Below are 16,926 nucleotides of genomic sequence, written 5' to 3' on the forward strand. Positions count from 1 at the left end.
GGCCTCAGAGTCCAACATGACTGAGCCATGTGCACACACACACCCGTACAACTAGAACATCCGAGGGGCATCACAGGCAACAAGAAAAGAGGCAATTTTACTTTGGCATAAAAAGCACCCCAACACAGGATATTTCTTAGAGAAATGAATTTGAAAAACATTAAATTTCTACAATAAACATTTAACCCCCTCTATTTAAATATAAAACCAAGTACAGTAAGTTTTATTAAAGTTTATATTAATAGACTGTTCAATAACATAGTAAGGTATGTTAAGAATAGCTTATCTACACTAAATTATGTTTTAACAATATTATTCTTAGGACATCAAAGGAAATTTATAACAATAGAGATCAACACAGATATAGCCTCAGAATTGCCTCTCTGAGCTGCTGACATGGCTTTGTCTGATGGAATACTTTAGGTTCTAACACTTTAGGGTCTAGACCATGATATTAGGAAACTGTGCAGAGATGCTAAGACCTTAACAACCTGGCTTTGTTTTTCTTTGCTCTATCTAGTTAGTACAGAAGAAACCCCAAGCTTCCCAGCCCAGCGAGAGCCTCATGCAGCTGATGGCCAAAGGGGAGAGTGAGGCCCTCTGTCAGATCTTTGCGGACTTGCATCAGCACCACCTGTTCAGGTACATGACTCAAATCCAGCCAGCTTGATGTCCGCAGGTGGTCTGCCCCAGAGACCCAGAAACCAAGTAATCTGGTTAAGGGGCACAAGGAAGTACATGAAATTCTGCCCTTCCATATCCAATCCAGTCTGTATTCTTGACTCAGGGAAACCTTTCTGTGGTCTCCTTGCCTGCTTGTCCTCCACAAGCACTGTGGGCTTGACTTCAGAGGAGGATATTCATAAAAAATGAAAAGTAACCTCTTCAATATTAAGAATAAATTAGTGACACAGTGGAAGTGTAAAACCTAATTTCTAATCTAGTTCCTAGATTTCCTGCTGAGAAATAATCAAAACATTGTTTAAAACATCCTCTAACACTGAGTTCCTTTACCTACATACTTGGCCTCTGCTTGGACTCTATGGAGCTTCTGTGGTCATTTTTTTAAGTGTTTTCTGGAAAGCTCCCTCATGTAGGCCTGTCTTCTCCATGTCTGAGGAAAAGTCATTGTAGGTACAGATGACTTGGGGTTTACTCTTAGGACTGGTGTATGAGAGAGACAAAAGCAGAGCGCAGTTAGACCTCAGAGCACCACGGCCAGAGAGCGAAGATCAAGTGGGAGCCGGAGTCCTAGCGAACTTGACATGTGGTGTCAAAGAAAAGAGAGAACAGAAATAAGTTAGTAAATGTCACCACGAGAGAAAGACACCAGAGAAGGAGATTTTGTCATGACAGGGACCAGCAACTCAGAGAGAGAATTTTAAACAGAAAGTTCTTTTGTATGTATGAGTGCCAGTAATAAACTGAAAATCAGGTTAGTGCAGAGGAGGCGAAGTCTCATAGTGGGTAAGTGCTCACATAGGTTTGGACCCAAGTGACTGCTCTGACTATGAGCCCTTGGGCATATTGCTTAACTCTGCTGGGCCTCAGTTTTCAGATCTGTAAAGTGGAAATTATGATAATGCCAACCTCATCCAGATAGTGTCAGTATAAAATGAACCCAAATGCATCAAGTGCTTGGCTGGTCCTCAGCAAATTTAGAGGCAGTTATAAGTTAACTTTCAACAAATATTAACTTGTATTCTAACTTGGGCTGAAAGTAGAAAAGTGATAACACAAGAAAAAGACTTATTAGTTGCCCACTGTTAAATAATTTTTTATACTGGGGTTGTCACTCGGTATATCACACAGAGATCTGTAATGAAGAAGTTCCAGGGTAAGATATCACATTCTGAACAGGAGAGCTCTGGACTTAATACAGCAATTTTTTTTTTTTTTGGACCACACCACTCAGCTTGCAAGCTCTTAGCTCACTGACCAAGGGTAGAACTCCTGACCCCAGGCAGTGGAAGTGCAGAGTTCTAACCATTGGACCATCAGGGAATTCCCAGAACAAGATATTCTGAAGCAACTTTTTGATTGTCTCAAAATGTTAACTCACAGATTTTCTTTATTACTCTTAGGACAAGCCTCTGTTTGTACCTCATTAGCCACACCTATATTTAGTCAAAGCTATGGTTTTTCCAGTAGTCATGTATGGATGTGAGAGTTGGACCAGAAAGAAAGCTAAGCACTAAAGAATTGATGCTTTCAAATTGTGGTGCTGGAGGACTCTTGAGAGTCCTTTGGACTGCAAGAAGATCAAACCAGTCAATTCTAAAGGAAATCAACCCTCAATATTCATTGGAAGGACTGTTGCTGAAGCTGAAGCTCTAATACTTTGGTCACCTGATGCGATGAGTCAACTCATTGGAAAAGACCCTAATGCTGGGAAAGATTGAAGGCAAAAGAAGGGGTGGCAGAGGATGAGATGGTTAGATAGCATCACCAACTCAATGAACATGAATTTGAGCAAACTCCAGGAGATAGTGGAAGGCAGAGGAGCTGCGTGTGCTGCAGTCTATGGAGTTGCAAAGAGTGGGACATGACTTAGAGACTGAATAACAATAGCCACACCCAGTTGCAAAGGAGGCTGGGAAATGAAGCCTCCACTCTGCATAGCCATGGGCCCAAAACAAAGTTAGATGCTTTGCCTTAGCAGAAGGGAAGAAGGGATGCTGGGGATCTACTGGCAATCTCTGGCACAGAGAGATTTTAATATCTCTGAAAGGTCAGAGAAGTGAAGACCTGAAGGAAAAACTCACAGAACTCAGATAAAAGATGGGGAAAGTTGTGCAGACTAAGGGAACAAATGGGTGTAAGATGGAGGCTTCGCCCTGAGTAAGAAGCCTAATGAGTCAGTGTAGAGAAAGGGAGGAAGATCAGTGGGAAAGTGGGGATGTTGGTAGGAGGACATATGTAGAAGTGGGCAGGGCCCAAGCCAGGCAGGGCCTGGGAAGCCATGTGAATGGATTTAAGCTTTTAAGTGTAATGGGAACCTTAGCATTTTAAATAGGGAAGTGCTGTGATCCCATTTACATTTTTAAAAGGTCAAGCTGGCTGCTTCGTGACAGCAATTTGAAAACAGGGAGGCTAGGTGTGATGGGACCAGCCAGGGAGCCATGGCAACTGAGTCCGGGCTGTCATGTACAAGACGGGTCAGAAGGATGCGAGAAGCTGGGAACATTTGATTTTTGCTTCCCCATCTCAAACAATTACTTTGTACAGACGTTTAGTTTCTTCTCTTTCATTTCCCAGCATGAAGCCCTGGAGTGATGATTTTTCTCCTCATTTAGGCAGGCTCTGGTCTGGTTGCAGTTTTAGCAGGTTTTGCACATCAACAGCAATATGCCGCTTACAGCAAATAAAAGGAATGACTGCGATGCCAAACAGACGGAGTCACGCCCACTCCACCTCAGCAAAGTCGGAGTCAAGGGTTCTGCTCCCCAAACCCCTACCCCACCCTACCTCCCCCTTCTCTAGTTTTCCTTCTGGTGCTTTAATATGGGTCACATCCACCCAGTCTAGCCACAGCTGTCCTTTTTCATATTTATATCTGCCTCTAAAGCTTTTGTTGCATCAGGAAAAATATAACAAGAAACAAGGTTTAAAACAAGAGTCTCACTCTCTATTCTTTTCCTTCTGACCTTCATTTCCTTGATCCTGAAATGACTGGAGTTCCAGGAGCAGCAGAAAGACAGAGAACAATAAGGACAGCTCAGGTAAGGGAGGGCACAGGGCACCCGGATCTTGGAGAATCTTTCTGCTCTGCAGACATAGGAATAAAATTCCCTCCAGCCCCCCATCCCAGCTTTCCTGTGCTGTCAGGATCACCATTTTCCTCCTGGACCTTGGTTCTAGTTCTTCTGGGATCTGCGGTCACCATCGTCTATTTGGCACCACATCACCCCAGGTTCTTTCTTTGAAATATTCTTTACATTCTTGAGTTCATTTCCAAGCCCACAGATCCCACCCTAGTCCACTTTATCATCTCTTGCCTGGGCCACTGCAACAATCTCCTGCTAGTTCATTCATTCATTCAAAAACACACATTGAGCACTCGGTAAGTGCCAAACACTGTTGAAGGCTTTGGAGTCACAGTGAAGAAAAACACAGCATCCCATTCAGGGGTTTATAGTTTTTGGAGTCAAATGGGTAAATTTCCAAAGCACATAACCTCTCCTTCCAGGCAACATTCAAAGCTCAAGACTGGGGTGCTCCTGTCTTGAGGGCACAAAGGCAGAACTCTCTCACTCCTTCTGGGAAGCTGTCCCGGAAGACCTGGGGTCTGTGCTGAGTCACAGAGGATGAGTACAAGTGGGCTGGCCGAGGCGGATGAGGCAGGGATCCTAGAAAGAGACAGAGTCTGTGTGAGACAGCATGACACATCCTGGAAACAGCAGCCACTTCCCGATGCATTCTCAGGTTCTAGTTTACCCTAAATCCACTCATTTTGGCATGGCTGATCCTGCATGAACTTTCCATCTCTTACCCATCTCACCTGATTACTCTCTCCTCCTTAATTGGGAGCTCTCTGCTTCCTTTTCTCCAGCTCAAATCTTTTGCTCTGGTCAAAGCTCAGCTATCCTTCCCCATGACTTATTCATCCTCCTCTGCTCCCTTCTTCCTGACGCCACTCTAAATCTTGCCTAATCATCCAGATACACTAACAACTGAGGCTTCCCCGGTGACTCAGCGTTAAGGATCCGCCTGCAATGCAGGAGACAGGGGTTCAATCCCTGGGTCAGGAAGGTCCCCTAGAGAAAGAAATGGCAACCCACTCCAGTATTCTTGCTTGGAGAATTCCATGGACAGAGGAGCCTGGAGGGTTACAGTCCATGGGGTCGCAAAGAGTCAGACACAACTTAGAGACTAAACAACGACACTCACAACACCTTCCTGTCCAGGCACATCTTGCCTTGCTCATAACCTCTCTTTCATAACATAAGTTCCCTAATTGTTTCATAGGTTTAAGTCTTATTTCTTCAACCAATACTAAACTTTTTTGTATGCCTCTGAATTCCTACAGTGGGAAGCGCAGGTCTGAGAATGCAATAGGAGCTCAATAAATATTCATGCACCACATCCCTAAGGAATTATTCCTCCAAATCGGCTCATAAGGCAGCCAGAATATCATGTTATATTTGGAGGAGTGCATAGATCCCAGAGGAGCTGTGCCAACTTATATCCAAACCAGGGATTCAAACTCAAACATCTGCAGGTGTTATAAAGGAGTAAAGAGTCTATGTGTCATAGATTTAAGAAATGGCTAATTTTTCTCTCATCCCTATTAGTCATAAAACAACAGCTGGTCTGACACAGTTCAGCACTGAAGAGACAGTAGGGAGTGATGGGGACTGTGGCAATGAAAAAGCAAATGTTTCAATTAAAGTTTCATTAATGGTTGCCATGCTGCAACACAGGCCTGGCATTGCCAGATAATCTGATTTTTCAAGAAAAAACAAAAATCTGAATTTTTATGTCACAAACACCCCCACCCCCCACTTCATAAAAATCTATAGTGTGGAAGTGATAGTTGGTCAGTCGTGTCTGATTCTTTGTGAACCTATGGACTGTAGCCTTCCAGGCTCCTCGGTTCTTAGAATTCTCCAGGCAAGACTACTGCAGTGCATTACCATTCCCTTTTCCAGGGGATCTTCCCAACCCAGAGACTGAACCCGAGTCTCCTGCATCACAGGATAATCCTTTACCATCTGAGCCACCAGGGAAGCCCAACAAAGTACTGCTGCTGCTAAGTCACTTCAGTCGTGTCCGACTTTGTGCGACCCCATAGATGGCAGCCCACCAGGCTCCCCCGTCCCTGGGATTCTCCAGGCAAGAACACTGGAGTGGGTTACCATTTCCTTCTCCAGTGCATGAAAGTGAAAAGTGAAAGTGAAGTCGCTCAGTCGTGTCCAACTCTTTGCGACCCCATGGACTGCAGCCTACCAGGCTCCTCCATCCATGGGATTTGCCTGGCAAGAGTACTGGAGTGGGTTGCCATTGCCTCCTCCCCAACAAAGTACAGTATAGGCCAAAACTTAGTGGGCAAACAAAAGGTATCTGCAGACCAAAGTGAGCCTGGAGGTTGCCAGTTCTCAGCCCCTGTTCTTTATGGTAAGCGGAGCTGACTGCTGGCCCACATTTTCTGCAAGTCTAGAATTGCTTTCTAATATTATGTGATTGCTAATACAGTGGTGAGTCATTCATGTTTTTACACATACATTCAAACACACATTCAAATTTTTGCCAATTTTTCTGCATGTACATACACATACACTCAAAACATATCCCATGAGATTAGTGTTGAAGAAGATAGAGCTACAGAATATTTCAAACTTATTTCTAGGTCTTGAGAAAACAGTTAGAACTTCAGAGTCATAGGACATCTGTGTCATCGGAACTGTTGCTCCCAAGATGTCCCTAGGCTGATTGCAATGAATGATCCTGGGATGTACTTAGGACCCTGTTCTTTCCTTGGACCTGAAGGAACCCCTCTTTTCTCTTTGGGCCAAGTAGCGTACACTTTCAGTTTGGAAGGACGCTCACACCCCAGCCTCTTAAAACTTTTGGATGATCAGAGGGAGAGAGAGAGGGAGCTACATTTGGAAAAGCCAGCGTTCCCAAGTGTACCTGTGTAGTTGAACATGTCACTTCCCCATTTGTGGGTGATGTGATCTATATGGTCCTTCCTAAAACTTTAATGTGCAAATACCTCCCTAGGGATCTTGTTAACATGTAGATTCTGATTCAGAGCATTTGGGCAGACCTGAGACTGCATTTCTCACATGCTCTGGGTGACGCCAATGCTGCTGGGCTGTAAGCCACCCTTAAGTAACTCGAGCCAAGTGGACCAAGAACAGGCTCTGGCTTCAGACCATCTGGGTTCAAGGGCATTGCCTGTTCAGCTAGCTGAATCTCCTGGGGAAATTCACTTGGTTAACCTCTCCAAGCCACGTTGGTTGCCTCGTTTTATGGGTACTGCCTGTTGACATGATGTAGTGGTAAAAACCCGGGCTCTGTTGCCTGGCTATCTGGCTTGGGATTCTGGCCTTGCCTCCTCACGATGTGACCATGGGTAAGTGACTTCACTTTGCTGGGCCTCAAAATCCTCATGCATCAGATGGGGACTATGGCAGCACTGACCTCTCGGAGGTTGTTGTGAGGGTTAAAAGAGCATTAATGCGTGTAATTGTTTGGAAGAGTGCCCGGCCCGTAATAAGCACCTCACAAATGTTGGCTGGAACCTGTGAGTGTGCTCTGTGAGTTAAAGTACAAACAACTGCATTCCTTTTTGGCCTAGGAAAAAAAACCTCTCCAAGTGAAGACTCCATCCCTTGCACCCGTGACCTCAGTTGGAGGGATTCGTTCACCTACGGAGAGTGGGAAAGAGAGAACCCCTCTGGGCCGCAATCCCTCTCGCTCCTCAGCACTCTGGCAGCCTCCACTGGGCCCCAGCTGGCCCCACTTATAGGTACGGTGACGGCATTCATCCACTGCCTTCCTGGGACCGGCCTGGGTTCAGGTTCTAGGGTCTTGGGAATGATTCCAGGAGGCTGTGGGTTGGGAGTCGGGGACCAGCCACAGCTACCTCAACCCTCTTTCTTCTTGCCCTGTTCTTCTCTACCTCCAACTGGGCTGAGCTACCAGAGGCCCCTGGGCTTCCTACAAGTGGCTCAAAAGACAGACTAGCAGGACACGGCTGTCACTAGAGCTGCCTTCTCCGTGCTATGCGGGAGGCATGAGGGGCTGCCTCTGCAGAGGGAGGAGCTCCTTCTCCTTCTCTGGCCTCCATGGGAATCCCAACCTTCTGCTGTGTAGAGTGGGAAGGAGGAAGTCCATGAGGAATGAAAGTGAAAGTCACCTCTGACTCTTTATGACGCCATGGACTGTAGCCCACCGGGCTCCTCTGTTCATGGGATTCTCCAGGCAAGAATACTGGAGTGGGTAGCTGATCCCTCTTCCAGGGGATCTTCTTGAGCCAGGGATTGAACCCGAGTCTCCTGCAAGGCAAGCAGATTCTTTACCATCTGAGGCACCAGGGAAGCCCAGGAGGGATGAGGTGTAAGGATCAAATTTCTCTGAGGCCCAGCCCTTACCTTTCCATGCACCAAGGCTCATCCATCCATCCATGTATTCATTTAACATTCATTAAGTATTTCCTATGAGCCTCTGTCTAACCAGAGAGAGATCCTTAAAGAAGGTACAGTGGTTTATGTTTTCCAGAGTAAAATATTATCCATAAGCCACTAACTCTTATAAGTTACCTATTATCAACAGTTGATGATTTAAAAAACTAACCAAAGTATCTAGGTGCCGATAGAAGAGCTCATAAGGCAAGCTACATCTTATTGAAAGTTTTTCTCTCCTATACTCACAGGAAGTTCTATTTGAGCTACCCTTTCACAGTAGAGAGAATCATACGACCCTTGCCAACACCACTCTGCAGCATTCAGCTTTCTGTGGGATACTGTCTTTATGGAGGGGAGGAGAAAAGCTGCACCTAAGGAAAAACTAGAATTGTCTCACGCTGACGGCATAGCCTTTCCCTGGAGAATCGCTTGGGAGCATGGCACCCAGACGAGAAGCATTATTCTGGTCCGTAACTTTGCATCCTCACCACCACACATCACCGCACCTCACCTCCCTTCCAGCACAAGAACATACGCTCTCAGAAGGACCAGGATCAAGAGAGAGAGAAGGAAGGAAAGAGAACTAGAACCAGAAAAGAGGTGGAAGAGAACAAAACGGGGCTGAAGAGGAAGGTGGAGGGCGGAAAACAGAGAAGAGGGGTGATGCAGAAAAGTGGAAACAGAAGGAAATGAGCAGCACACTGAGAGATGCCTCGCCACGCTTCTATTTATCTAATTTAAAACTTCAAAGTAAGGCCATATACCAAAGGAGACATGTGTTTTCTTCTCTGCTCAGACTCCTCTGGACAAGGATAAGGGGAGAGAAATGAATTCCAGCCAAAGGCCTCTCCTTAAATGTTCCTTTTTGCCAATTTTTCTCCTTAGTCCCTCTGTTTTGATTCAAGCCTTAGACCTTCTTCCTTAGTGCATTTCCTGACTTGGACCTGCTAGCCTGGCCCTGCTGTTCCAAATGGTGGTTTGGGTCTGAGGCTATACAAGTTTCCTGCAGGAGGTTGTAAGACAAGGTGCGTGTGGTAGGGGGAGTTTCTCTTCCTGAGTTTCACAAATAAGGCTTTCTATTGTCTTAGCCCTACCAACACTGGCTCAATTTCTTCTGCATACCATACCCCCTTGAAATAGAGTATCTTGTGAGTACGTATTAGATATTCCAAAGAGAGGAGACAGGCTCAAGCTACAGGTAAATCAGAGGTTCCAGGCTCAAAGTATAGGTAAAATCAAGGGTTCACAAATTATGGATGAAGAGAGTCACTAAGGAGGGTCTGCTAGAGAGACCATGGACTGGTCTCTATTTAAAATGCACAATATTGCACATTCAATAAAAGCCAGACTATACGTATTTCAGAAAAGGTACCCAGCCTTCCAATTGGAAAGCTTTTCTGGACATCTTGCTTTGATTTAGGCTATCCTAGGGGAGGGTAGTTTTCTTCACTGAAGCGGTTTTCAGACTGAAATGGTTGGAGGGCTAAAAAGTAAGTTCCTTGATCATCATTGATCAAGCCAAGGGTGAGCTATGTCCTAATTCTTGGTGACTTCAGTACCCACATAAATGATCTTTCCCATACCCTAGTCGCTCTCCTTGTCCTTTAACCCTCCTCAGCCACTGACCACCCCCCCAATCTACCCTAGAGTTTGCCATTAATAACTGCACCCCACCCCATCATTTCTACTCTCCAACTATATACCATCTCCTGTCTTTCCCTGAGTCCGATAATCCTTCAACCCCACCAATCCTGCAATTTCTTGCTGGGTTTTCATTGTCCCTTCCTGTCCTCACATCCTCATTCCCTTCCCCTCCAGCCTAGATTCCACGATCCATCCTGAATATCACGACTCTCTTGCAAGTACCCTTCAGCGCCTTTGCACCTCTTCCACTTTATTAACTGGCCAGATCGAACTCTCCACCATGACGCTAAACTTTTTTTTGGCTGCGCTAGGTCTCAGTTGCGGTACCTGGGATCTTCAATCTTAGTTGAGGCATGCACGATCTTTAGTTTTCAGCGTTCAGACTCTTAGTTGCAGGATCTAGTTCCCTAACAAGGGGTTGAACCCAGGGCCCCTGCATTAGGATCACTAGGGAGTTTCCCACGCCACTAAGCTTGCCTAGAGAAAAATCACATGCCATATTACCCAGTTTCACCTCAACATTATCTCAGTTCTCAAGAGGGTCCTTAATATTGCCTGGAGCTCACACTATGTTCCCCTCATCTGCTCTCTGCTGATTGGCTATTTCACTTCTCCTTTGGGTGGGAGGCTTCCCCAGTGCCTCCTGATGACCCAGCTTCCTATTTCACTGGGAACATAGTAGCAATTGAAAGAGAACTCCAAGTTCTCATGACCACCCCTACCACTCACCTAGAAACAGACCAGCAGATCTAGATTCTCTCCTTGTTAATATAAAAGAATTGCTTGCTGCTGCTGCTGCTAAGTCACTTCAGTCGGGTCCAACTCTGTGCGACCCCATAGATGGCAGCCCACCAGGCTCCCCCGTCCCTGGGATTCTCCAGGCAAGAACACTGGAGTGGGTTGCCATTTCCTTCTCCAATGCATGAAAGTAAAAAGTGAAAGTGAAGTCGCTTAGTTGTGTCTGACTCTTAGCAACCCCATGGACTGCAGCCTACCAGGCTCCTCTATCCATGGGATTTTCCAGGCAAGAGTATTAGAGTGGGGTGCCATTGCCTTCTCCTAGCTCTAAGCAAAGTCCAACTCTTCCCCTGTTGTACTGGGTCCCCTCCCACCTCACCTACTCAAGGACATTGCTCCAGCAACTCTCCCTTCTCCCTTCATCATCAATTTGATTCTCTCTTAGAGACTTCCCATCAGTAACAAACATGCTGGCATTTTTCCTTCCATTTAAAAACATGAAAAAAATAAAACAAAACCTCTCTTGGGCTCTCTGCCCACTCTGTTCCCCTTTTAAACTCCCTAAAAGGGTTTCCCATTTTCTCTTGAACTCTTCCACTTCAGCACCAAACCTGATCTTCACATTGCTAAAGCCAATGGCCAATGAGTCCTCACCCCTGTGTTAGCATGTAACATATGTGATTTCTCCTGGAAACACTTCCTCATTTGCCTTCTAGAACACTATTCTCTCCTCTTTCACTGGCTTTTCTTCTGTTTCCTTTGCTAATTCATTCTCATCAACACCCCTCCACCACCAACATCATCACGATCTCTAAACACTAGAATTGCAGGACTCAGTCTTGGGTCTCTTCTAATCAAACTTCATGGTTCATACCACGCATAAACCAGTTACTCCCAAATGTATCTCTCTAGTCCAGAACACTGTGATCGCCAACTGCCTACTTGACAACTCCATTTGAATTTCTAATAGGCATCTCAACATGTCCAAAAAAAGATCTCTCAATACTGACTTGCTCCCCACAAGGTCTTTTCTATCCTTGTAAATGGCAGCTCCATATTTCTACTTACTCAAACCTGGAGTCATCCTTGACTCCTCTTTCTCTCCATCTCATTTCCAAACCATCAGGAAACACCTTTAAACTGCTTTCAAAATATACACACAATCTGACACTTCTCAGAATTTCTACTGTTATCACCCTGGACCAAGCCATCATCATCTGTATTGTTGTAAAAGTCACCTAAATGAGTGGCTTGTTTCTAATATTACCCTCTTCAATTTCATGTGACCCCTTTTTTTCAAAGGTTGGCTTGATTTTTTTCTTTTCCCCCTAATTGACGGTAACGTACTTTTCCATGACTCCGATGTTAAAGAATCCACCTGAAATGCAAGAGACCCCAGTTTGATCCCTGGATCAGGGAGATCCCCTGGAGAAGGGAATGGCTAACCATACCACTATTCTTGCCCGGAGAACCCCATGGACAGAGAAGCCTGGCAGGCTACAGTCCATGGGAATCACAAAGATTCGAACATGACTGGGTGACTAATACTACTTTTTGTACAGAACATTATTTTATTTTTTAAAAACCTATTTATTTGGCTGAACCAGGTCTTTGTTGCAGCACACAGGATCTTTAATCTTTAGTTGCAACATGTAGCATCTAGTTCCCTGATCAGGGATGGAACCTGGGCCCCCTGCATTAAGAACATGGAGTCTGAGCCACTGGGCCACCACAGAAGTCCCTAATGTGACCCTTTTAAGATCTTAGGCATGTCACTTTTCTGCTTAAAACCTTCAAATGGCTTCCCATCTGTATTAAGGTAATGCTACTTCTCTAAGAAATAAGCCCCAATATATCAATGGCATACAACAATCAACAGAAGTTCATTTCTACAGGAAAAGTTCAAGAAGGGTGTCCCGTTCAGAGTGGCTCTTCAACAGGACCCTGGGCTCCTTCCATCTTGTGACTTACCATCTGTGCTACACGGCTCCCAGGGTTGCCATAGAAAGAACAAGAGCTTGGAGAATGACCTGTGGCAGGTTTGCATGGCCAGTACTGGAAGTAGTGGACATCATCTGGCCCAAGCTCTGTCACATTGCCATATCCTGAGAGGGGGGTGCTGGGAAATGTAGTCCAGCTGCATCACAGGATGAAGAGGAAACAGTTTGGTAAACAGCCAGTCTCTTCCACATTACTTCAATCATAGTAGCAGCTAAAGACTTTAAAATGGCCTAAAGCCCTCCATGGTGTCCCTCTCATCTTCACCCCCATCCCTGCTATTACCTCCCTGACCTCATATCCTCTACTCTCCTCAATTACTTTACCCAGTCACACTGACTTCCTGCTGCTGCTCAAACACTCTAAGCAGGCTTCAGAAGCTCAGGACCTTTGCTCTCGCTGTTGCCTTTTCCTGGGATGTTCTTCACCAAAGTCAGATGTTCACTTACACGCATGTATGGTCCTTTTCACGAGCCTTCTCTGGCTACCCTCTTGAAGACTGCAAACCACTCCTGACGATCCTAACGTTTCCTTTTTCCTTTCCTGCCTTATTTTTTGAAAAATCATTTATTTGGCTGCATTGGGTCTTAGTTGCGCCATGAGGGATCTTCCGTTGTGGCCCACAGGCTCTAGTTGTGGTGCGCAGGCTCTGGAGCAACTGAGGCTCAGTAGTTGCAGTGCCGGGCTTTAGTTGCTCCTCGGCATGCAGGATCTTAGCTCCGTGACCAGGGATCGAACCTGCATCCCCCGTATTGCAAGATGGATTCTTAACCACTGAGCCATTAGGGAAGTCTCCTTTCCAGCCTTATTTTATTCTGAAGCATCTATCGCCACCTCTCATTCTATATATTTTGCTTTTGTATATTGTTTGTAGGCCACATTCCAGAATATAGGCACCATGAGAGAGTTTGGGGCTCCCCTGGTGACTTAGATGGTAAAGAATCTTCCTGCAATGCAGGAGACCTGGGTTTGATCCCTGGCTGAAGAAGGGAATGGCTACCCATTCCAGTATTCTTGTCTGGAGAATTCCATGGCGAGAGTTTTGTCCATTTTGTTCACTGCTGTGCCTCCAGTGCCTAGAACAGTGTCTTGCACACAGGAAACCATACATTTGCAGAGGGAATGTTCAGGAGCACCATATGAGAACAGTTAGGACGTCTGAAGAGCATTATCCGCCCTTTGAGGTTGACATTATTCTATCTGCTATAAAGAGTCCTTCGGCGCTTCCCTTAACAGTTCGATGGGCCTTGGGTGCAGCTATGGTGATGTTTCTTGACGTGTGTCAGCCTTCACGTCCTTTTCCTCCTCTACCGACTTTCTACCTCTAGGGCTCCCAAGAGGCCTAATCTGCTTCTCTCTCCTCAGAAACCTCATGTGTTCTCATGGCTCCACCAGCTGCTGCCTGGCCACTGACTCTAAGTATGTCCTCCAGCCTACTGGTTCATTTTTTTCAGTTGTTCTCCTATCACCTTAGACTCATCGTGTCTTTAATTCAACTCCGTTCCCCTATCTTCCATTCACCTAGCTCATTCTCCCAGTTTCCTACAATTAAAACTTTAAATTTGTGAGTGCTCCCTTTTCATTTCTTTCTTCCAAGCAGTCACTAAGTCCCGGAAATGCTTATTCCCACTTTTAAAAATTCTTTTCTATACAAGTGTTCATTTGCATTTCTCTTGCTTTGCCTAGGCCAAACCCTCATTCACAGGGAACCTCAGGGTTAAAGGGTGCCCCATCTCTGGCAGAGTCCCACTGCCTTTTCCAGCCTCTTCTAGGACACTTCCAAGATGGTGGCATTTCCACTAGGCAGCTGTTCCTTGAGGGCAGGGGCCATGTCCTATTCTTTGTGGGTTTACCAGCACCTAGTACAGTGCCTGACTTCAAGGAGGCATTTTCAAAATAATTTTTAAAGTGGCTCCTGATGCAGCCTATTCTATAGTTAACAGATGCATCTGTATGGAGATGCATCTCCCTGACAGAACACTTGCAACCTCATTCCATCTGTCACAAAGGCACAAGCTTAGAAACCTTCAGAAGACCCACAATTCCCACTGCCTTCAGCTCAGGCTCCTCAGAGCTCAGGCTCTCCCCTCCTCATCCCCCCTTTTAATCTCCCTCATCCCCTACCTGACCTAAGAATTTACCTCCTACTCTGTCCCCCACATGCCCTTTTCTGGTTATTCCTTTTGCTAAATAGTGCTCAGGAATTTTTTAGTCCAGCCTGAGTCACACCTTATTCGGAAAGCCCTCTCTGGATGTTACCAAGGGTTATGGCCACGCCTTTGAATTCCCAAAAGTATTGGTCAATCTCTCACCTTGATGTTTAAAGTAAACTAAGTTGCTTTGTATTTAACTTTCTAATGAGCACACTACTTGTCTCAACTGGATTTTAAACTATAAAGGCTTTATGTGCTAAGAACACAGTAGGTTTATATTCCATTAACATTGCAAAGATAGTAGTCCTTAGTGAAGCAAGTGAAAGTCACTTAGTCGTGTCCGACTCTTTGAGACCCCATGGACTGTATAGTCCACGGAATTCGCTAGGTCAGAATACTGGAGTGGGTAGCCTATCACTTCTCCAGGGGAACTTCCCAATCCAGGGATCGAACCCAGGTCTCCTGCATTGCAGGCAGATTCTTTACCAGCTGAACCACAAGGGAAGCCCAAGAATACTGGAGTGCATAGCCTATCACTTCTCCAGGGGATCTTCCCAACCCAAAAATTGAACCGAGTCTCCTGCATTGCAGGCAGATTCTTTACCAACTGAGCTATCCTTATTTAATTCTAATTTCATGACTGAAAATGAATAAGTTCATGATTTCCTGTGTTCCTCTTCAATTGGGACATTATATGGGTTCCACCCATTCAGTTCACTTAACATTATTAAGCATTTACTTTGAACTGGGCAGTAAGCTGAAAGCTTCAGGTACAAAGGTTATCTCTCCTGGAGCTTAATCTGGAGGACAAATGGATAAACAGAGTTTTATAGCAAAATCTGTTCTTCCCAGGTGACTCTAGTGGTAAAGGACCCACCAACCACTGCAGGAGTCAAAAAAGAGGGTTCTATCCCTGGGTCAGGAAGATACCCTGGAGGAGGGAATGGCAGCCCACTCCAGTATTCTTGCCTGGGAAATCCCATGGATAGAGGAGCTTGGCAGGCTATAGTCCATGGGGTTGCAAAGAGTCCAACAGGACTAAGCATGCATGAACACACATACCAAAGATACAAAGTGTATTAAGGTAAATAAGGGAGGAATTGTTATGCCTAGCAAGGTCAGAAAAGGCTTTTACAGCCAACATCAAACTGGGATTTCTGTGAACTGGGACTTGTATTTTCATTCACAAGGCAGAGGATTTGGAAAACGAACTCACTGTCGGTTGATAATGAAAGGGCTTCCCTGGTGGTTCAGACAGTACAGAATCTGCCTACAATGAGGGAGACCTGGGTTCGATCCCAGGGTTGGGAAGATCCCCTGGAGGAAGGCACGGCAATCCACTCCAGTATCTCGCTTGGAGAATCCCCATGGACAGAGGTCACAAATAGTCGGATAGGACTGAGCGACTAAGTACAGCACAGAGAGATATGAAAGGGCGGGCAGTTGGAAACATCTATTTCTTGACAGTCATAGCACAGGGTACGTACCCATCTAGGCGGCAGAGCTAAAGGGAAAGAAGTGGGTAGGGCTGTTCAACATACTTGGCGAATGATTCAAGTAATTTGGCCCTGGTTTCTTGTGGGCATGAAGATAACTAGGATAATTTAAGAAGCCCTGCGGAGGCCGAGTCACGCTCTGCGAACCGGTACGTAGCGGCCAGACAGCCGCGCCCACACGCCAACCTGAGTAAGGGGTTACAAACCGCCAACTCCACAGGGCCCCGGAGAGAAGTTGGGCGGGAATCCTGTCCACGCAACCCGGCGCGCTCGCGGGGACGTGGCGCTTTCCAGCCAATCCCTACTACGCAACCGTGGGGCCAATGGCTGCCCGAGGAAGCTGCGCGTAGGCGGCGGGCTGGCTGATGATTGGTCTGGAGGCTGCCGTCGTGGAGGACAGCGGCGGGGCGCGGAGCCGCTTCCGGCTGGGCGGGGCTTGCGCGCCAGAGCTAAGCCGGTGGGAGAGCGGCGGCAGCGGCAGCCTGGGCAGTGGGTGCGACGGAGAGAGGTAGGTATCACGGTGCACAGTACCTCCGCTGCCGCCGCCTCCCTTTTCACTTCCTTTCTGTCTTCTGGGCCTCGCTCCCGGCGCGGCAGGGCTTCTTTGGCTCAGGGTCCCCGTTTCTGTCCTCTTGTGGTTCTGGGGCCTGACACTGCTCGTGACTGCCCGGCCCTCGGCGTGCAGCCTGGATTGGAGGCCGCCGCTCGCCTTCCCGCGCGCTCTGGGAAGGGGCCTGGGGCCCTGAGAGCTCCGGCTCCCCGCTC

The 16,926-nt window shown here is 46.4% G+C and overlaps 1 protein-coding gene and 1 long non-coding RNA gene across 11 annotated transcripts in view; one reads left to right on the forward strand and one right to left on the reverse strand.

The window, feature by feature from the left end:
• The window catches only part of CALU (calumenin), a 50,930-nt gene that overhangs the window by 11,376 nt on the left and 22,628 nt on the right, over positions 1–16,926 (forward strand). For 5 of the 10 annotated variants that reach the window (XM_042248790.2, XM_060415104.1, XM_042248787.2 and 2 more), the window contains 3 exons: positions 521–642; positions 3,679–3,722; positions 7,304–7,474. In XM_042248790.2, the coding sequence (XP_042104724.1) occupies positions 521–642; positions 3,679–3,722; positions 7,304–7,474 (337 nt within the window). Of the gene's footprint in view, positions 1–520; positions 643–3,678; positions 3,723–7,303; positions 7,475–8,380; positions 14,078–16,606; positions 16,670–16,926 lie in introns of those variants that run through there. The other 5 variants (XM_004008043.5, XM_060415109.1, XM_042248792.2 and 2 more) reach the window with 4 other exon arrangements.
• On the reverse strand, positions 79–16,398 carry LOC121819426 (uncharacterized). Its single transcript, XR_006059674.2, has 4 exons — positions 16,153–16,398; positions 12,486–12,651; positions 7,865–8,003; positions 79–4,349 (listed from the first exon to the last, which is right to left on the reverse strand). It is a non-coding gene; the product is annotated as an uncharacterized LOC121819426 (long non-coding RNA).

Source organism: Ovis aries, chromosome 4 (genome assembly GCF_016772045.2).
Source record: "Ovis aries strain OAR_USU_Benz2616 breed Rambouillet chromosome 4, ARS-UI_Ramb_v3.0, whole genome shotgun sequence".
NCBI lineage: Eukaryota > Metazoa > Chordata > Mammalia > Artiodactyla > Bovidae > Ovis > Ovis aries.